The sequence below is a fragment of the Mollisia scopiformis genome (genome assembly GCF_001500285.1).
Source record: "Mollisia scopiformis unplaced genomic scaffold LY89scaffold_16, whole genome shotgun sequence".
Lineage (NCBI taxonomy): Eukaryota > Fungi > Ascomycota > Leotiomycetes > Helotiales > Mollisiaceae > Mollisia > Mollisia scopiformis.
The window spans coordinates 716,994-738,315 of record NW_017263596.1 but is presented as its reverse complement, the minus strand read 5'-3'; the positions used below and the strand labels follow the sequence as shown (position 1 = coordinate 738,315).

Below are 21,322 nucleotides of genomic sequence, written 5' to 3'. Positions count from 1 at the left end.
AAAAATGAAAGTTCACAACGCAAACATTTCCATAATCATGGCATAGAGAGCATTCTTCTCTGAGAAGATGTTTGTCCCCAATGCTGGTCGATCAAGCACGGAGTCTGTTAGAAACATGTTTCTCATCCCTGTCACAGCCGACTTCAGCCTTGTTGCACAGTCTGTGCGAGAATCTGAGCAAAGTGCACCAAGGCTGATTGGAGAAGAAAGTCGTTGTCGAGTTCCAAGCCGGCTAGGCTGAAGACGAGCCAAAGGATGTTTCGACTTGGTGTGCCTCAACACATAGGTGTGTGTCGGACCTGAAGATCATGAGCGTCGGTGTATGCTCTCATAGTTCTCGGCGCCTTTTCAAGACAACTGAAGGACTCACGATTCGAGAGGCAAGCTAAAGTAACTGTGATATCATACTTGACAGATAATATTGATGGCAATCGCTCGCCTCCCAGATTTGGTGTTTGCGGCTCCAGAAGATCTCCCGTCTGTGTGCAGTGATCAGCTCCGTTCGCAATCTAACTTGCGACTGTCGCAGTCTGGCGGCTCTTTTCCCCACAACTCAATTCGGAAGATCGATGTCAAATGACTCTACCAGGAGATCCTTCCTGGAAGATTAGGCCTACCGGTATTGAAGTGGTAGAATCGGAAACAGTGTGTCCGGTGGCAACTTCTGGAAGTTGTCTCCAGGAAGTCGGTCGAGAACGAAAAGGTTAATTTGTGCGACGTTACAAGATGCCTCTGTCGCATCATGTTATCGATTGTCAGTAATGACTTCAACGGTGCATTTGCCCGCGGAGCGGATCCCGTTTGCTGCATGATGAATGGGTTTGAATGCAGGTAGCCGATAGATCTGACAAAGAGCTTGGAAGCTGTTCCGGGACATGATCAAGTTCATGAATATGAGGTGAGGTCAATTAACGTCGGAGATGGAGTTGTGTGAAGGAGAAGAGGGCGAAGACGAAGGAAGAAAAGGAAAAGTGGCTGGTGGACCTCCCCTCCTTCAGGTTAGTGTTTGGGTGAGTGGTTCTTTCCAAGAATGCAGAACATTTGCATGCGCGCAATTCGACCATCAAAACTATCTCCAATTAACATACAATCTACTGACAGCTTCTCGAAGGTTGAAAACTCTGATTTGAGTTCGTCTGAAATGTATCCCCAGCTTAAGATGTTCATTTTATCATAAGGGGTCATAGTTATGATTTTCAGAAGTATGCCACCGGGTAAGTAGCCCTGTCCATACTGGAATCCAGCCCTGAACCATCTCCTTTAGGTCGCCAAGCAGCGATCGGACACCCGCAGTGGTCAACAGATCACAACAACCACAAAGAATAGGCCTACTACATTTCATTGCAGAGTAGCTGCATGCAAGAGACAACCCCTCAGTGCGCATGCATAGAGCCGTGAACCTCGATTGCAGCTCTCTTTCGCCCCCTCCATGTCACATATCATGAGGTCGGCACTACGATCTCGGCGAATATATCATCTTTCCTCTCTGAGGCGCGTTCGTCCGACGTGTCCAGGGAGATCAGCTCATCGCCAGCATGGAAGAGGGATTGCCACGAGCCAACCTGGAGAATCTGGAGATGTCGGGGAATTGCGTGAGTAGATCAGTCCTATTATTCATGCGCTATTCCTCCTTCTGCCGTTGCTGCAGCATTATTTGATATTGGTTTTTCTTGCCTCGTGGCAATATGCCGGTCGCGTGTCAGGTTCATGCACCCCAGGTTGTGATGCATGTTGGAGATAAAGTTCTAGAAGTCGAGTAATGACGAGCTTGTATACTCCTGTCGGCTACCGGGTGTCTCACAGTGGTGGCTGCTGCTGTCGCACTTCACGACGAGCCGTGAGACATGGTGAAAGTATGCCATCATCTCACTGGAGGTCTCATCACGTGATTATGTATCTACGTGTCTCAATTTACGTTTTGATTCATTGACAGGAGCATCAGATGTTTACTCTGATAAACATGAAGTATAACACTAACAACTTATAGGTAACCAAATTTCACCGGAGAACTTGAAAGGGAATACAAAGCAGAGGAAGAACGACTTTCAAGATGAACCCTCACTGGGCAAAAAGATGCTTGAAAGTGCAGCAACAGCATTTGCCAGCATTGTTGTCCTCGGAACGGGATTTGGACTTGGAGGTTATATGTACCACAAGTTCTACAAATGGCTTGTTCTCCACAAGATGGAGGGCGCCTTTGAACCAGGCGACCCTGTCCTCGAGCTCGCCGCCATTGGCAAACAGATGCCAAACGCCATCCCGACGGAACAAGGAGACGATCATTGGATTCTCCGAGACGAACAAGCCAAGATCGATGCTATTGTCAATGGAGATGAACGAGGAAGGTATCACCTCTTGATTGGCGAGAAAGGTACTGGGAAATCGAGCATGTTGCTCGATGCTATGCAGAAGATCAATGGTGAGGGATGCAGTATGTTTGAGGCTCATGCAGATTCGGAAATTTTCCGTGTACGGCTGGGGAAGGCTCTGGATTTTGAGTTCCATGAAGACTATATCGGATCGTACTTTTCAGAACGAGGCCCTCGAGACTCTACAGCACTTTTGGATATTGAACGAGCTTTCAACAAGCTAGAGAAAGTGGCTTTGAAGCGACGAAAATTGGTGGGGAAACCTCTTATCATAATCATTAACGCAGTTCATCTTTTAAGAGACGACGAAGATGGGCGGGATCTCCTCGAATTACTTCAGCAACGAGCAGAACAATGGGCAGCAGCGAACCTCGTCACCATGGTCTTCAACAGTGATGAGTACTGGGTGTACGAACGATTAAAGAAGCTTGCTACTCGCATGGAGGTCACAGCCATATCCGATCTCCCAAAGAGCCAAGCGATGTCTGCGCTTTCAAAGTATCGCCAGAAATATTTCCAAGAGGCTCCCGACTCAGAAGTCCTCTCGGAGGTTTATAGTCGAGTTGGAGGCCGTCTCACACACTTGAATCGAGTCGCCAAATCAAAAGACATGCTCAGCACCTGCGATAAGATCATTGACACGGAACGAAAATGGTTCCTCAACCAATGCTGGATCCTCGGTATGGAAATGGACGACGATGTCATGGATCAGCAGAAATATGCCGTAAGTCACCCCTCATCCCCGTTATGACTTATTCCAACTAACATATTCCAGTCCGCAGCAATGGTCCTAGCCCAAGCCCTCGTGCGCCTCGAAAACTCCCTCCCCTCAACCACCTCCCTGGACGACGGTTCGCACATCATCCCTCAAATCCCACTGCACATCGCCCGGCAAATCATGACGCGCGCCGACTTCATCAAAGACTACGACCACGTGAACCTCTTCACAATCACCTCGGAAGCCTACGTGCGCGCCGACTCGGTGCCGATGCAGCGCGCGTTCCGACAAATTTGCGGGGAAGAAGGCTTCGATGAGCATTTGGAGAAGACGCTGCAGAGGATTAACGATATTGAGAGTTTGGGGCGCACGAGGGAGGTGGTGGCGAAAGATTTGGTGTTGGGCGGTAGGTATAAGTTTTTGATGAGGGAGGGGGAGAGGAGGGGGGAGAGGGTTGCGGAGGTTGTGTTGGAGGAAAAAGAAGAGGAGGAGGAAGGGGGTGGTGGGTGAGGGATGTATGGGAGAGTGATGATTGTAAGACATTTGTATTTGTATAGTGAGATGTGATTGGCATAGACTTCTTTGCTTTGTTCAGTCTCCAAATGCTGTCTATCTATAAACATTTACTCCCACGAATCACGTGTCAACCAACCCCTTTTCGCTGCCGGACCTTGATGTGGGGAAATCGATGATACCTAGCAGGACTTTGAGAGACGAAAAACTTGGTGATAGGTGGTGACATTGCACTGTCCTCTCTGTCTGTGGAGCTAGTAACTATTGCTACTAAAAAGCAAAGGATAAGAGAAGTAGTGTACAAACAAGCAAGCCATTCCGAAAGCATTCAAACAATTCACCATCAAAAGTCGAGTGCTTAAACCATTTTCGTTGATATGATCTCCGCGATCGGATCAAGGAACATATTGTTAGTTTTCGATTCACGCACAACTCACATGTCCCCCCCTTCCTTGATTAAGTGGAGCCAAAAAGGTATAAAGTCTTCGCATGATCCGCTAGTTTTGATCCGCTATTCAAACAAAAGGTCAACGAGAGCTATGATGCCGGTTTTGTCCCGGAGACATGTATGCAATGCTAGCTTTGCCCCCGGGACATGGGGATGTTTGGAGGGTTGCGGTGCATGTAGCGTTTTCAGCTGCTCAGTGTTTGGGTGTTGCAGATGTAGAGAGTTTGGGTTATTGCTGTTGTTAAAAGTTGTTTCTTGTTGTCAAGAGTTGTTTATTATTGTCAATATTCTCATCTCCGCCGGAACATGAGACTTTTCCTTGCATTCACAAAGACTCCTACCCCAGCCCCCGGGCTCTAGTAACTAAGACGCTTTAGATCTGCAAGCCATCGAGTAAGTACTGGTAGTCCTCCACTGCTGTCTTGTTTTCTTTGTATGCATGTGAGTGTCTGTGTTGGAGTGTTTATATATACCTCGATTGCAGTCAATGAATATTGTGAACGAGCTTTTGAGTCATGGAGTAACGAAAGCATGATTTTCTTACAATTCACCTTAAAATTACGGGCTTGCTTCACTTATGCGGAGCGAAATTGGAGAGAGAAAGGTACAAAGTCCTCCCACGGTCCGCGACTTTCACAGTTACTATTCATACTGAGAACACCAACCAAGAGGACAAAAGATTGATCCTGGCTCAACGAGGTCAATATGGCCTGTCTATGACAGAGACCTGTAGAGTTATAATGTGTCGAAGTCCAGTTTTCTAGTGAGAGAGTTGGAGTACAATCAGAAGCAGCAATTGATGAGCATCGAGACAGCTTTCTCGAAATTTGCAATAATGCTGCGCTGATTGCCGGAGAGTTATTACGCAAACTTAATGATTTGAAACTGAAAGATGGAAAGAATCGTGTATGGCAAACCTTCAGAGCTGCAATGAGGACTGCATGGTCGAAAAACGAAATTTCGGCGTTGAGGGAGAGGTTATCAAGTCTTAGTGAGTCTTTGATGCCACGATTACTGCTTGAGATGGGGTAAGTAGGAGCTTTGGGAGACATGTATCACCATCTTTCGGCTAACCTTTGCTAGGGGGATCATCGATGCAACCGGCCTTTAGTTGTTGACTCGATTCGACACTTTAGACACGCAGACGAAACGAATCCTCGAGGCCATCCTGAGCACAAATGAAAGCTTGACACAGGAGGTTGTCAAGTCTCTAGCATTGCTAATATGCCGATCGGAATCCATCAATGAGAATGCACACCACAGAACCCGTCAAATGATTGCAGATTTGAGGAAAGATATCTGTTCTCATTTCTCTACCATGGACCTTATTACAGCTAGAGTCAAAATGCTGAATGTCAGGCCTGAAAAGGAATCTCAGCTGCGGGACTTCGTGAACACAACAATTCTCGAGCAATTATCCTATCCTCACATGACGAATCGATACGAGGAAATACAGGAAGCGCACTCTAAAACATTTGACTGGATATTTTGTGGTGCAGAACAATCGGACTTGCCGTGGAATAACTTTGTAGAATGGCTAAGGCAAGATGCCAATATATACTGGATTAACGGCAAAGCAGGTTCTGGAAAGTCCACTTTGATGAAACACATTTATGACAGCAGCCACACGGCCAAGTACCTCCGGGAGTGGAGTCAGAAGAGACTGTCTAGTCAGTGTTGCATCGCAACCTTTTTCTTTTGGAACAGCGGAACAGACATACAGAAGAGCCAGCAAGGACTTCTTCGATCGCTATTGTTCCAAGTCCTTGGTCACAATCCCAATCTTATCCCTCTTGTTCTCCCTGCGCAATGGGGAGAGCATTATGACAAACTACCGACTCCTGAGCACCAAATCAAAACCAAAATTTGGTCACTTCGAGAGCTTCATGAAGCATTTGAGAGGCTTATCGAGCAACAGCAACATCAAATGAGCTTGTGCTTCTTTGTGGATGGCCTTGACGAATTCAGCGGAGACGCCGAACAGCTTTGCATGTCTTTCAAGCGACTAGAGAAGAGATCGGGGATGGCAAAATTCTGCCTATCAAGCCGACCTTGGGTAGCATTCCAGGAAAATTTCCGGGATGGCCCTAAACTTCGACTGCAAGATCTCACATTCAAAGGCATTGAGATTTATGTTAGAGACAAACTCCAAGGTAGTCAAGCTTTTATGAAGCTAGCAGATCGAGATCCACAGCTTCTTGAATTTCTGAAAGTCGAGATCTTGGAAAAGGCACAAGGGGTATTTCTCTGGGTCAAGGTGGTTATCGAACAGCTTTTGCGAGGTGCCAACAATCGGGATTCCATTGCCCAACTTTGGACACGCTTAAGGTCATTTCCAGGGGAACTATACCCCTTATACAATACCATATTGACGCAGATAGAGCCTGTTTATCTTGAATGGGCATCAAAAACATTCCAGATAATGAGAAGGACGAGACAACTGGGACTTGATCCCTTCCAAAAGACACCCGTAACAACGACCGTGAAATTCCCAGACTTTCTCGAAGCTCAACAGGCTCCTCCAAGCGTTAGTGCTCCTCCTCTAACTGTGGTATCCCTCTTGGCTGCTCTCTGCGACGACGAAGAATTAGAACAATTTCAAGAGATGTCAAAAGAAGAATTGGACATGATGTGTGAGGATACACGGATCCACCTCACTGCACGGTGTGCCGGGCTTCTAGAAGTTTCCGTGCCGAAGGCTTCGACCACGATCTCTCAAGGCTCCACGATAGTCTATATGCACCGCACCGCTCGCGATTTTCTGGAGCAAGAGTCACAATGGTCCAGGATTATCTCTTATACCAGACAATCAAGATTTTCATCAGATCTCGCAATGTTGAGAGCTTCGGTCACTATGCTCATGTCGAAAGGCTTCTCGCAAATCAACACGTACACAGGGGAGCCTTCCTGCAGTATTGCGCTCCTTGGCATGCCCCAGCACCAGAAAGTCTTTAAAGTAGGCTTCAATTTGGATCATCTTCGAACTGCAGAGGATGTTGTCATCTATGCGCACTACGCTGATGACCATGTTGGATCCATCAATGAGCAAATAAAATACCTTGAGGTTTACAACACATGGAGAACAAGCTGGATCCTACAGCTGCCGCATATCACGGCGAACTTCAAGGACAATAATTGGTTGCTAGGATCCACAATTCTCGGCCTGTCGGGTACGTGAAGAGTATCTTGAGGAATCAGAACAAAAGAGAGCAGCCTGAGGTTTCGAGGGCTCTTTTGCACGCCCTCTGTAGCTCGGAGTATTTTGAGCCATCTGTCCCATTTCCAAGAGGCAAGATGGTGCGTGTGCTGCTCGAGCTCAGCTCAGATCATGTGTACAGTCTACCGCACGCTCTGCCTAGACTCAAAGCGGGTCCTCTATGGCCCGCCGCTCTTGACAGTCTGGGAAAGGTTCAAAATTCTGATTTTACAACAATAATCACACCACGCTGAGTGGAGAACTACGTTGCGGTGCTTGAAGCATTCTTGGCAGCAGGTATTGATCCCACGGACATTTGCAGCGAGGTCCCGCTAGACTACCCAATATGCCACAAAAGCTTCGAACACGATCTCTTCCATGAACTTTCGTCATGGAAAGGTAGAATGAAGGCTAGTAATTTATTCTCTATTGGAAAACTTGTGTTTGATCGCTCTGTCCTTGCTCACAGGATGAGCAGGATAACTTCAAGGAAAAGGAAACTCAGAGATGAATCAGAGGCAGGGGAGTCTTCCGGTCAATCAAAACAAGAAGGTGACAACGGTCAATGCCTTGAATCCGCTACAAAAGATAAGAGGCTCAAACCTCTAGCACGGGGTGCGGTATTCGATCTATCGGACGACAATGACGTGATATTTTTGGGCGAGAGACCTGTGCATCAGCACCAAAGGGTCGAAGTCAAGGAAGAGAACTGAGATCAAGCTCTAGATGTCTGCTAGAAGAGATATTGCAGGTACCAGACAATGATTGAATAATCGTAGTCATTCAAGTTGTTGGGTAATCGCTGAAGATGGTCTAACATCGATCCCAGACTTGCCTATGGGAGGGCCTATGTCTTAGACTGCCTCTGTTTTCTCGTCGGCGCAGTGCTCATCTCTGCGGTACACATAATGTATAGAATCTTGTTCGTGCCGATGTAAATATCTAGAGTGTAAACAAGAAAGAAAGGTCTGTGCTGGACAGGTAAGAGAGGGCTCCGAGAAAATGAGAGAAAGGATGGGAGATGAGAGGCCATTCTTAGATTAGACAGCAGGTAGGTGAACTGCATAAGGGCGGGGAAGCCAAACTTCCTGAATTATTCACTCCGTGTCCGTCTGTGTAATTGTGAAATGAATAGTGGTAACATATTTGGGATCCCTAGCGGACGGAGGGGAGCCTTTTCGGGGGCCTCTCGTCAAAAGTTGGTGATTTTTAGTGGGCCCGGTCTTAGCTGCGCCATGTCGCGATGAAACACACCTGAGCATAGCTGCCCTGAGCTGAACCTGAGCTGAGCCTGAGCAAAGGCGGCGCTGCTCACGTGAGACATAGCATTAGGTAGGAGGAGCAAACATTCTGGTGGGGAACAGTCGACCTCTTCCCCAAAACGATATGGCGCGATTGTTGTACTGTGCTGAGAATTTACTTTAGTGTGTTGTATTAGTGTGTTTATGTACCCACGAATACCTAACTCGAAAAGAAGAAGACAGATCTGTGGTGGGACCTAAGAGCCCGCGGATCCATGAAATTGTGGCCAGCGACGCCCTTTTCTCTACACATGCATCCTCAATAGCACCGGCGGTTTAGAGCGAGAGGATTTATGAGTAGATATAAGCCGTTGTCAAGAAGTTGTGTTCCGCAATACAAGTAGACATCAGCGAAAAGCCACGGAAACATGAGCGGAAAGTGAGGAAGACATCAGTGAAAGGTGAGTTGCGTCTCATCTGTACGAGTATTATTTCTCGCCCCGACTGCAGGTATAATCCAAGAGTAATGAAGACATCAGCGAAGGCTATCGGAGGCATCAGCGAAAAGTGAGGAGAGACTTGCCTGTGGCGCATAGAGGTCGATGTCTAGGTCAACAAGAGGGCAGGAGAAGGGGAGATGAGATGAGAGGGGAAAGGTGAACCAGATCACCAAAAGTCTTGGTGTGTGCTACGATGAGTTACACAAATGTCAAAAACACAATGAGACTGTGAGGCACCAAGGTGGAATTCTTCCAGTTTTGCCATTGTTTCTTCTTAACAGATTACGGAGCGTGAAAGTATCAACACAGCAACACTGGGTGTACAGTAAGATATCCAAACCTTCTGCCTCTCTCGCTCTGGACCTTTATATCACGGACAACTTGTCTTGAACTTGCGGATGGGAACCCAAGAGTTCGTGCTGTCTTGAAAATCTACAGGATATTCCATATCCTCAAGTAATTCGTCTGACTTTATATACTCGTGGATGAGGCAATCACTGATATATAAGCGCAAGTGAATGAGTTTCTGGATTAAGGAGTAAGAGATGAAGACCAGGCGGGTGCGGCGGGATGGGGCGGAGTGAGACGGGGTGAGACAGGTCAGGGGGGAGTGAAGTGGGTGGTACAAATTCTCCTCCCCTGCTTTGAAATCTTTTACAACCAATGACACCATGAAGGAATTTGCCTCGGCTCGCCAGAATTGTTCCGTGATATGCTGTGAAACTTAATACATAATACAACCCTATACGTGTCTCTGTGGTAATCACGGGGGCTTCCCTTTGTCATTACTAGTTCTTATCATCATTCATCCGTAGCTTCCACCTGAAATATATACAGTATTTTGAAGTCCGCATTTGGGCCACATTTTGAAACACATCTAACTTTTTTCTTTTTCCGTTGGCAACAACCTTCGAAATAACACTATTGCAATATTGTGCAGTTGCCTGAAACTTGCTTCCCCTGAAGGTACGGAGGGGGATCCAAGAGCCCGTTCTACCCTCCACACTGACCAGTGTTGTCGGGGTCCTTCCGACTGACAAGATTGACAATGGCAATGGATCTCGTTCCGATTACCAAGAGCAATTATTGTTTGTTGCAATAGATTGTACAGCACATTTAAGAGTGGAACCGCCTTTGGTCCAAGAAGACCACAGGAGATTGACAGAAATAAATCTTTGAAATGAGTGATATTGAGGAAGCAAAGTAGCCTCTCTCCAGAAAATTTGGGGTTTGAATTACGAAAGATATCGTGATGTTCGAGACACGCTTCCAAAGCACAGGCAGAGATCATGGCCGAGCTGAAAGGTCATACCGACGACTTTAGATAGTTTTGGGGTTAGTCGAATATCCATTGACTATGCTCACATGAGCAAAAGTTGGCGAGGAGTCTTGAATGGAATGATCTGCTTTGTCAGGGCTCCATTCTGAGCCGCACTCGTATCTGCAAGTGAGATGACAATGGAGGAGGACTGACGACGAAATCTCGAATGATAGAGCGCGCATCACACAAGAGATCTTCCGTCGGAAGCGGGCCAAGCTAATCTAATACGCGGTTGTTAGGAGACCCGCGCAATACAGGATGGCACATTTGCCTGCTTTACACAGTTAAGTATGGTCACCTGGCTAAGTGTGCCTCGAGGCCATTAAAATGACCATCTAAGCAGGAATTATAAAGCTCTAAACCTACCATGCACCTGCAAAGCCAAAATGACATACGAGAATGGATTGAAACAGTGATCAACCATCGGCTTAAAGAACTCGATCACCTTCATTGGAGTCCGACCTGCTTTTTTTCCACAAGGCAGCCGTGCTCGGTGTGTCAAACACGAAGACATCGTCTTGATTTGACAGCTGAAAATCAAGTCGGCCGACATAAGAGCAAAGTGGTGAAACCTCCCGCCCTTTCCTTCTCAGTAATTATACCAAAACCAATGATTTACTCTTTCGTTGGTCTCGATGTCTGTTGAGGAAGAAGCTTACGTTTCACAGCTGAAAACGAGAAAGATCTGCAAGTACGATCATACTGTATAGACGGAATAGAATCGCGGAAGGAGGGGAATCCTAGTTCCCCTCCCACTGAGCCGCTTTCCTACCTGCAAGTAAGCTCAGGAGACAAGAATAAAAGTTCGTCTTTAGCATCATCAATCTCAGATTATTCATCAGGTGAAGCGAAAATGCTACCCTACATTTACGTCAGGCTATGAAGGAGTGTTACACAACATACCCGCCTCACCCGTAAATCCGAACTTTTAGGTAATGTGCCTGATAATTAAGGGCAACCCGACACAGACCCGACACTAAGTAAGTAATCTTACAATGTCTGGAAAAACTCATCTTGTGTCCTGTGACAAGAAGCCTTCTCAACATTCCCCAAGGACGGTGACACGAGCGAGGATATCACCTATTGCTTACCTTCCTACTTTGTATTGTTAGCCCGACAAGAATCAAGCCCAACCACGATAGAAGAAAGTAAACATGCGATCTAGTAAGAGGATCTCAAATATAAAAGGTGAGATAGAACCCACAGCTTTTAATCTCAACTCTGCACAGCATCATTCAATAGAAGCTCAACAGTCCCTCATCTAGAATAGATACCAACATGCAGCTTCAAACGGTAAATCAACCTCGCAACTTGACTGAAACCATAGAATCTAACAAGAGACCTGCAGATTTTCAGCCTCCTTCCACTGATCTCCTCAGCATACGCTGGAGTATTCATTCAAGGATTCTCTGATGGGTAAGTTGTATCTTCAACCCACACGGAAAGCCAGATCTAATCGTGGAACTTCTTTAGCAACACTGCTACCGCGGGCTGTCAGACAGGCCTCGGAAGTGTTACTATTCCTCAGAATGGAGAATGCGTAGGATTTCCGGCAGAATGGCAAGGCATTCAAGTTGCTGGTGGCGGAAGCAATGAATGTTTCCTTCGCATATTCCAAGATGACGCTTGCCAGGTCGATTCAGAGACTCAAATTGGGCCGATCAATGATCCAAACCTTGGGGGCTGCATCGGTCCTTTTCCTTTCGATGAAGGTGGAAACACTGTGTTCACTGGCATTGGGTCTGGCTCACTTGTCAACTGCCCCACCTAGGGGTAGAAGAATTGGCTAGGGCAATTTTGAAGTGGTATTGTGATGAGTACGGCTCGAAGGTGTGCAACATAAAGTTCGTCCAACACGACTTTGAAGGAATATATAGGAATTATACATTGGAATAATTCCCACCCGTGAGTTCCAAGGTGAAATTAGCGAATAGGCTCCTAGATAATAGTGGCCAGTAACTCTCGGTATTCCAAGCCCCCGACAGCAAAACCTGAAATTATGTCAATCTCTCATTGGACTTGCAATATTAGTTCCAGCTGTTCCATCTCAAAAACTATCTGCTTAGTGTTCTTTTCAAAGGAGTGAAAAACTTCTGTACTTGCGGCATAGAACAAAGAGTCCGAATTTTGCTAGCAAAAGCTTAATGTCTCAACTATTGTAAACACAAATACTGCCCATATTCCGGTAAAACCAGGCTGTACAATCAATTCTAGCTAGTGTACTCATCTAATACTCTGCAACTATTGACAACCTGCACCACATACTGTCGACATCCCTACCATTGTCAGCCATTCCACCGCTGCCAAAATCTCCGATACCGTTGTCAACTTTCTGTTTCATTGCCACTTTGGCTTTCTCCAATATCAGTACACATGCCTATTGCCAGTCCTAAATCCTACCATAACTCCATGAAATCCATGAGACCACAACACAGTCTCTCATCACCACCCACATGCAGCTCACAGAATTGCAAGAGGCGTCTCACCCATTTGTCGCATTCGTTCAACACCACACTGTTCCCAAAAGCGTTAGATCTGGCAGATTATATACCTCCCTAGAACCCAGCTGGCTGAAAAGTCGAGGACTCAGGCAATCTGAAGTGATGTACAAGGTGAATGATTGTCGGTGGTGAGTCGTTGATGAAGGAGAAGAACACGTGCGGCGTCACTGCCGCATTTTGGAACGACATTAAGAGTGAATGTTCGTCCAGAATGATTCGTTGAGCGAAAAGTAGAGGTGGAAATTCTATACAAAGGACTGAGTTCTGGCTTTGTAAAATGCAAGACCGAGGATGGGCCGGACCCTCAACAGCACAACTTTCTGGGCCCAGGGTGTCAATGGGTAGGTAGGAATTTTTCAGCACTTAAGGAGCGGAACTCGGGAACTTGTTGATCGTTTGATTCTTTGCTGGGGTATGATTTTGTGTTGAAAATGCAGGAATTCTTGGTAGCAGAAGTGCTGTTGACAGTGAAAATATTGCGGCATCATATCAAACAGACCATGTCCGCAAAGATTCTACTGCTACTAACGTCATTTCACATCTATCAACCTGACACGTGCTGCGTCCGGAACTGAGAGTCAACTTCCTGAGAGACACAATGATATGGTTTAGGATAGGAGAGGTTGGACGTTTATACTCGCGGGAAAGATTCGAAAACGCGCAATATCAGCGTATAGTCATACAGCCTTGAACTCTTAAGTTTTGTTACAGTGAATTAGATGTTCGTTTTCTCAGCTGCCTGTACACTGCGCAATTTTCCAGTGAATCTGACGGAGAAAGCTGTTTTCACTGAACCTCAGAATTCGGAAAACGGAATGGATCCTTCATCTATAAATACGAGTCAAGGACACCACAAAGCCGTCTTCCCCATTCACGCAAGTTGACCTAGAGCTCCTAGGTCGGGGCCCGTTGCAGGGAGGTCGGAAGAGAGCGTCTACTGTGTTCATTATTAACAAAGCCGACATCTAATGCTGAATTCTGTGTGCAATCTTGATAATGCAAACCTTTGCTGAGTGGAACCTCAAACAGCGAGCGTATTGCTACTTGACAGTGGATTAGTTGTTGACAGTAATACTATTCGCACTCTCTGTGCCAGCGAACGTACTAGTGGAGCACTCGCCACAAGCCGGGTCGCCACAAGAATCTTCGAATCGTTGTCGCCGGGCCAAAGGTCAACACCAACCCACTGCGGGAAGATTAAAGTACGGTTAGATAATATGGTTTCGAGATAGTGGAAGGGCTTCAATATATATAAAAGACACAGCAGGAGTGAATCTAGTGTTGAGGGAAAGGGCATTCGAAGCTCGCCTTGCCAAAGCAGTATCTGGCAAGTGAATGAGAAGTTTCGAAACGCGTTAAATGCACAACTGAACGAGTGAAGGACATAGAAGGAGACGCTTATAAACATACGCCTAACAACTATTCACTTACTAGCGTGAGCAACGTTCTTTGTCCGAGTGTGGGGCAAGTGCGGGGGGAAGAGTCCTTGAAAGCAAGCGGACGCTAGCTGAGCATCACCCGCTTCAGGGCCTTCAGCGTCAGGGGCAGCCTAAGGTTTAGCGACAAGCCCTAAATTTCGGGCTTGAGAACCCTGTAGCCTGCAGCGACTTACATTAGAATTGAACTTGCTGAAAATCACTCTAAAATCTGAAGGACACCAGGGATTGTTCCATTGGTTTCTCGCCAAGCTCAACTCCGTAACAGTTACTCGAACATAAGAGAAATCTTTTAGGACCCCATGTGCTGTACTTTTGCAGTACTTTTCTCCTTCCACATAACTCCGACCGACGCCGATTTTGGGGTCGTAAACCACTTTGAAAGATCATTTTCAATTTCCCTGCTCTTTAACGAAGTCTTCCAGGATATTGCCAGCCTTCTCAAGGATTTTGCTACCTGTTCCATCGAGCTTGAGTTCCTCAGCGGCTTTGGAGCTTAGGAAAGCGGCAATAATCACGTATAGTCCAACGGACGGAAGCTGGGATCTATATTCTATCAGTATGGGAGATACATGTATGGGTGTTTAAGATAAACATACTCGTTCTTGAAGTACATTGGTCCAAAATGCTTCTTCAGATCAGCATCCAACTCGACTCTCAAACGACGCAGCAGCTCAACACTTTGTTGATGCATGCGAAAGTAGTTGAAGTCAATCTTTGGCAGCTCAACAGGCATGAATTGCGTGAGAGCTTCCAACAGCTGCAACGGGGTCAAGTGCTTCGTAGTAGCCCATTCTCTTCTCAGGGCTTTGTTCTTCGGATCTGATGCCAGCTCGGTTGTCTTAGCTTCTTCGTTCAGAAGCTTCTCCACGTTTTGAAGACTGAACACCCTGCCGCCACGTCCTTCGAGATCGTCTCGAAAAAAGCTCCCAAGTACAGTATCGTCTTTCAGGCCACGTGCACCGTTCTTGGAAATCGGAAGTGGTCTATTGGGTCGACGATTTTGCGCAAACGCAGATGCAGAGTATCCCACAACTAGACAGATCTGTCTAAGAGATTCTTGGACGGTCTTGGGGGCGCTGCCTACGAATACTCTCGCTTCCGTGTGAATGGCGATAGCTTCTTCCATCATTGGCCAAGGTTGTACAGGATTCTCCTTCTGTCGAAGAGCATTGTAGAACTGTGCAGGATACGTAACTGTGCGGTATGCATTGCACAGGTTGACTCCCCCATGATGAAGTTCCAGAGTAGCTCTGAAGGCAAACATCCCGCAAAGAATTGGTTGTCCTTTAAGAAGGTAAAAGCGTGCGGTCTCCCCTGGTGCGATGCCGTCGACCTTTTTGTAATACTTGGACTTCAAGGGGAATACAACATCTTTTAGAATAGTTTCTGCGACACCTAGAGGAATCAGCATATACTCAGACTAGCACATCGTGATACTGACCTTCTCGAAACTCGCGAAGCATTTCTTCGTAGGATTTTGGCCAAGTTCTTGGAGCTGGGATCGATTTTGAGAATTCGAAATACCCGTCCAACGTATTCTTCACATGGTTTGCCACCACTTGAAGCTCATCAAAAGCAATGCTCACCCGGCCTCTCAGAGTCTGATTGATGTCTAGAAAGACAGTCGTGGCAAATGTCAGCCAGATGGGGATCTGCTTTGTCTCGATCATTTTGACCAAGCCCCGAGTGAGCTCGTCAGACGCAAAGAGGGGGATGTGGAATCTTTAAATGAATGCGAACTCGGGGAGTATTTCGAGAAGCAGTCTATTGACAAATCAGCATACGCTTCTGAGAAATATCTAGGAGCCAACAGCTCATTCAAAGGGGTTGAAATTCATATTCTTTGAAGAGTGGCCCCAGGAGCGAGTGCGAGGGTGCTAACTCCTAGGACGGGTGCAACCAAGGACAAAATTTGACGTACACCATGTCTTCCCGCTGTCGCTGTATATTTGCTCTAGGATCATAGACTCCAGAATTGCCTCTCTTGATCAGAGGAACTTCCTTTGGTTGCAAGATGGCGCAGAAACTGTCAAGAATATTGTGGGCTGGGGCAAACATCCAGTGAATTACAGAATCGTCTATCTCGAGCTCGAGGTCTTGATGGGAGTTTACGGCGTATGCATTCATCACCGCTGCGAGGATGCCTTGAATCTGTGAGCACGGGATCTGGGAACATGATATGAGAAGATAGAAATTTGACTTACTTTTTGATAATCTCCACATTCAGGATATGCCACAAGAATCTCGTCCTGCGTGCGAATTGCCAGCTGGAAAGCTGCATTGGTTGTGACAGAGGCAGTGATGAGATTGATCTTGCCGGCATTGAAGCCCACAGCTTCTGTATGAAAGAGCGCAGACGCTGGAGATCGTCGAAAAGACAGAACAAAGCAAATAGATTTTCTTCCTCGATTTGTTTCTCGGTCTTAGGTGGCTCAATATCATAGACTGGTCCAACAGACACATTGGAATCATTAGATTCTTCTGCTCCAGTATTCTCAAGAGGCTCTTCAATTTCTAGACTTGCAAAGCGATTTTCCAGATCCTCGATACTTCTCGACGGCACGACATCCTGTTCGACTGCAGCTGCAGCGGTACGAACTGCGAAACATGGTTGAAGGGCCATGATGACCTCTTCCATCAACGAGATGAAGTAGTTGTGGCCTTTATTTGCTTGCTTTGTCTTGACATCCAGATTAGCCTTACTACTGAAATATGCTGCGCTTCTCTTCCTGGCGGACACAGCTCGAAGTCCAGCGCGGATGACATCGGACGGAATGGTGACCAAGGGGTCTTTTGAAATCTACAATGGCTTTGACGAGAGGAAGAAGTTCCTTCAAATCCACCAGCTTCTGCTCTGGGTGAGTATCCTTTGACTTAGTTGAAGGTGCAGCTGGCGGACATCAGATATTAGCCAGGCTCAAAGGAAGGATCAAAATAGGAGACTTGGGACCATCAAATTGAATGGTGCATACCACTAGGTGTCTTCTTTGCTTGCATTCGTGCTTTCCCTTTCAAACGAGGTACCTTGGCCGGTACATTCTCGTCTTGGGTCTCAAGCCCAGCAGCTGGCGTCTTTGAGGCGTATCCGCATGCTTGTCCACTCTTGAATAGCCACTTGATGAAGGTGGATGTATCATACTTGTACCTCTTGTAGGTGCTTTCGAGAATGTTGGGAAGCATCGTCAATGTTTTTGCTGTATGACGTCGGCTCTCAGGCCAGCAACCTGGAGATACACAACCTGTGTCGCACAGAGAGCACGTGATCTCAGGCTCTGGGCACAGCGCGTGCCAGCTGTGTTCTACCGTATATAAAGAGCTTCCAAACCTCACCTCCATAGATCTTCAGACAGAGCTAAATTCAAGATCTTTGCACATATTATTTCTATGCTCGTACAGCACACCAAGCCTACTTCAGGATCCAGTGTGATAACCTGCAGCTGGAAGTATTTCGTTATCCTGAGGTCTTTCTCCAGATCAGACGAGAAGCTCTAGATGGGAATTCAGAACTATATGTTGTAGAACTACCTTTCAAGAGGTTGAGCACAGATTGGACAAGAATTGAGGCCCACCTCTGTCGGATAACCCCAGATGCCTGCATCTGCGCTAAGACTAGAAAGAGTTAGCGCTTCTTGTCTTCAAGATCACCATGATGAATAACCAAATAAGCAAATACTGATAAACACATGCATCCTATCCCCCTTGTGCAGTAGTGTTTTGTTGCGAAACACTTTTTTCTTTTCTTTCATCAACAAAAATATGAACTCGGCCGCTATATCACGAGCGTCTTTGTCATGAGCAATACCTGGGTATTATCACCGCTTCATGGGAGAGTGAGATAAACAAATCGTGGCTCCGGAGCAAGTAAGCATCTCCTGATAGGTTTCTACCTGCAAGTTTCAACTCCAACTTGAAGATTCCGCAGAATTTCACGTGATGTTACTCCTCAACGAGGGAGGCTGAGCCTGCAACCTGTCTTCCTCTGGTCAAAGGAATCATCCATTAGAGGTGAAAGGTATCTGGAGAGTGCCTGCCGTCAATGGGTTTCAGAGACAAGCTTCAGCATCCGCAGGAATTGACAGGTCGTGATCGCAATCAGCTCCGGCGTCTCGCACTACTCCAGACTGAGTTAGTGCCTCTCTACTTCCATGTACTTCCTCTCTCATGTGTTTGTCAAAGTACTTTTTTGACGAAGTCCTCTGTGGTGAAACGCTTCCTTGGAGAAGCAAGTTTCAGCGTCTCTGACTTGATATATTGGATTGGGTTTTGGATTTAGTCTCATGCCGGATGCTTGGATGCTTTTCGTTTGTGAGATGGATGATTCAAAAGATCTAACATAGGTTTTATTACGTTCCAGCGGGAATACAACCAGTTGCAGTACAGTACTCGTACAAGGTCAAGGGCAATGGCTCCTCGCTTGTAAAGGGGGCCCATACGAGTCATCATATTGATCGTCCGGGTGTCGCTGCCACTCCTCCGGAACACGAGGTCTGCCGAAATTAGTCTGTTGGACTCTGGATCGTTGTTCTTGTTGAAGGCAAGGTTTAGAGTGAGTTATGAGAAGGTAAGCTTACCTCATCATCAATTACCGGCTCCGTGGCCACTTACGTAGCGTAGTCTACAATTTCTCGATCACTGAGATCGATTGGCCCAATAGTGCGACTTCGATTGGCCCACAGTACGAACTACGATATTATATCCCGACAGTTTGCCCCTTTGGCAATTTATGAATACCCTACCGAGCAAACGCGAGATAGTCGATAAGGCTGATACCCATGTCAGCACTATGTGCATGGTGGCGGTGTTAAAGGCTTTAAAGGCCGTCGTTGATTCGCTCCAAGCCCGCTTTCGCTCTGCGCCCTACAAGCCCGAGGAATTCTCTTCCACTTAATTGCCCACGGGTACGAAGTTGACAGCAAACGCCGTTGTTCAAGAACGCCGAAATGCAGGACGAAGGAATCGAAAAAGAAAATTTCCAGACGCTGCTTCGACAGCCGCCCCTGCCATTCTTCACCGCTGCCAACAACAACCAAAATGGACGCAAGCCAGTGTGTCTCCCTGTTTCAGATGCTAATGCTCGAGGTGACTAAGAGCTTGGAGGGCGCGACATTAACTGTTTGTGGTTACCCGAATAACCCGAGCCCACACATGTTGGGGTCCTCGACCATTGAGGCTGAACAACACGTAAAAGTCTCAACCAAGCAAGAAATGCTCAACGTTGCATTAAACTCTCTTCCCAGTAGTTGCTGCATGAGCCGACATGTAAGCACCATTGTCTGTACGCGCAGGCATAGCTAGAGCTATCTGGGTATGCATGAAGATCCGTATACACGAGCGGCGTGAAGGATGCGTTAATAAAATGAAGCTTCCCCCTTCTCACTGAAGCTCTCTTTTGCTCACTGCAATCTCAACTTCTCTCTTCATACCATCTCAATATAGATCTATCTTCTTCGCAATGGCTGCAAACGGAACAAACGGATATGCGCACACAGGAGCCCCTCCTATCAACTATGCTGATGTCGAGACCAAGGGAATGATAGCATACCGGGCTCCATCCCTTCTTCAACCTCATCGATTCAGAGAAGCAATCAAAGATGCTCACGATGGAAAGATTCGTCCTTTAGTCGCCTACTTCTGTGGACTTTCATGTCCACCTATTGCCAAGGTCATTGCTCAAATGGGATATGACATGGTGGCCGTTGATTGGGAACACAGTTCTTGCAACGTTGAGACCATGACACAGGTAAGATACAGTCAGCAAGCTCTTATCATTTAGTTCTAACTGGACATTAGATGGTCCACGACATCCAATTCATGAGTGAAGGCAGAAGCCATGCTCTCGTCCGGTACCAAACCTCTACCCTCATATTTTCAGGCAGTCTCTGACATCAATCCAGTGTCCCAGGCCATGACCACGCCGCCATCGGGTATGCTCTCGACGCCGGTGCCTCTATCATGGTCCCCCAAGTCAACACCGTCGAAGACGCCAAGCACATCTGCTCCGCCGCCAAATTCGGCGCCATTCGCAACGGCACACGATCTGCGCCTCCCGCCCGCTTCCTTCCCGGCATCTCGGACATCGGCTCTGACCCATCACTCGGCTGGCACGAAAATGCCAACAACAATGCCGCCGTCATGATCCAAATCGAAACCTTGGAAGCTATCCACAACCTCGACGATATTTTGACCGAATGCGGAGACCAGATCGACGCTGTCTGGTTGGGGACCCTCGATGCACGAGTCTCGATGGGGTTGCCTGCCAACGGCGGAATGGGTGGTACGGAGCAAGAGTGGCTTGATGCTGTGGCGGTGTATGAGAGTACGATGGCCAAGCACAACAAGCCTGCCACGGGGTTCAGCATGGGTACACCTGAGCAGATGGAGAGGACTGCGAGGGGTAAGTGTCTCGTTGTTGTTGGAGCTGAGTTTTATGCTGTTATGTTCAATTGTATGGAACAGCTTGGCAAGTACAGAGCGTTTTTGCCCCAGCAGAACTATAAGGGGGTGTACAAACAGCTGTAAAATACGAAGAGGTTGTATTAGATAAATAAGGCGTTTCAGGTATCGATGATATAGAAATAGAGAATACTATGATTCACTTGAATCCTTGATGAGGCCCTGTCTTTTGTTTCTTTTCAGAAAACTCCCTGCCTTCTCCCTTGGTTTTTACATAAAGCCCTCTCTCTGCTCAAAATCCTTTAAGCACAACTTGGATTTTGCCGTGAATTGATTCGACATTAAAGAAGTTATAAAGTTTAAAACAAATCTTTACCTCTGAGTTACTCCGCCGTGTCTTTTATAGTCCTCCGTTGCGCTGCGGAATTCAGGCCCCGGGGGCGTTCAGTTTTGGTGTTCTACCACGCGACACTTTTTTTTTTTTTTTGAGGGGCAAATCGCTTATCGTTAAGGTTTAACTTAACATTATTTCCTAGTCACAAAAGTGGCGGGCGTTCGAGTTCCCCTCTGTTCAAATCTTTTGCTATTTTGAAATTATTTTTAGAATACATACATACATGTTTCATAATGTTAATAAACATACCAAGCTAGTCAGCTTCTTGAAAATCTAGAAGCCGCAATCT

At 46.7% G+C, this 21,322-nt stretch overlaps 7 protein-coding genes across 7 annotated transcripts; 4 read left to right on the top strand and 3 right to left on the bottom strand.

Moving 5' to 3' along the window:
* Positions 1-1,786: 1,786 nt before the first annotated feature.
* On the top strand, positions 1,787-3,597 carry LY89DRAFT_649490 (uncharacterized protein; the record flags this gene model as incomplete). Its single annotated transcript, XM_018212062.1, has 2 exons — positions 1,787-3,093; positions 3,145-3,597. The coding sequence occupies exons 1-2, from the start codon at positions 2,074-2,076 to the stop codon at positions 3,595-3,597; spliced, it is 1,473 nt and encodes a 490-aa protein (XP_018069259.1). The 5' UTR covers positions 1,787-2,073.
* Positions 3,598-5,393: 1,796 nt separating this feature from the next.
* LY89DRAFT_589140 (uncharacterized protein) lies at positions 5,394-6,479 on the top strand (the record flags this gene model as incomplete). Its single annotated transcript, XM_018209513.1, has 1 exon — positions 5,394-6,479. A coding segment is annotated over one exon (1,086 nt), but the record flags the coding sequence as incomplete, so codon positions are not given.
* A 2,140-nt stretch (positions 6,480-8,619) lies between these two features.
* On the bottom strand, positions 8,620-9,219 carry LY89DRAFT_686509 (uncharacterized protein). Its single transcript, XM_018215302.1, has one exon. It carries the CDS (start codon positions 9,077-9,079, stop codon positions 8,837-8,839), a length of 243 nt encoding a protein of 80 aa, XP_018069257.1. The 5' UTR covers positions 9,080-9,219; the 3' UTR covers positions 8,620-8,836.
* A 2,084-nt stretch (positions 9,220-11,303) lies between these two features.
* Positions 11,304-12,302, top strand: LY89DRAFT_686508 (uncharacterized protein). The gene is made up of 4 exons (XM_018215301.1): positions 11,304-11,494; positions 11,577-11,599; positions 11,655-11,722; positions 11,780-12,302. Exons 2-4 carry the CDS (start codon positions 11,585-11,587, stop codon positions 12,075-12,077), a joined length of 381 nt encoding a protein of 126 aa, XP_018069256.1. The 5' UTR covers positions 11,304-11,494; positions 11,577-11,584; the 3' UTR covers positions 12,078-12,302.
* Positions 12,303-14,580: 2,278 nt separating this feature from the next.
* On the bottom strand, positions 14,581-16,174 carry LY89DRAFT_124635 (uncharacterized protein). The gene is made up of 4 exons (XM_018205185.1): positions 16,168-16,174; positions 15,688-16,010; positions 14,843-15,641; positions 14,581-14,789 (listed from the first exon to the last, which is right to left on the bottom strand). The coding sequence occupies exons 2-4, from the start codon at positions 15,914-15,916 to the stop codon at positions 14,636-14,638; spliced, it is 1,182 nt and encodes a 393-aa protein (XP_018069255.1). The 5' UTR covers positions 15,917-16,010; positions 16,168-16,174; the 3' UTR covers positions 14,581-14,635.
* Positions 15,971-17,426, bottom strand: LY89DRAFT_735960 (uncharacterized protein; the record flags this gene model as incomplete). The annotated part of the gene is made up of 5 exons (XM_018220068.1): positions 15,971-16,010; positions 16,168-16,412; positions 16,468-16,926; positions 17,051-17,136; positions 17,219-17,426. 5 exons carry the CDS (start codon positions 17,424-17,426, stop codon positions 15,971-15,973), a joined length of 1,038 nt encoding a protein of 345 aa, XP_018069254.1.
* A 2,350-nt stretch (positions 17,427-19,776) lies between these two features.
* LY89DRAFT_698473 (HpcH/HpaI aldolase/citrate lyase family protein) lies at positions 19,777-20,765 on the top strand (the record flags this gene model as incomplete). The annotated part of the gene is made up of 3 exons (XM_018216983.1): positions 19,777-19,986; positions 20,037-20,089; positions 20,141-20,765. 3 exons carry the CDS (start codon positions 19,777-19,779, stop codon positions 20,763-20,765), a joined length of 888 nt encoding a protein of 295 aa, XP_018069253.1.
* Between the last annotated feature and the right edge of the window lie 557 nt (positions 20,766-21,322).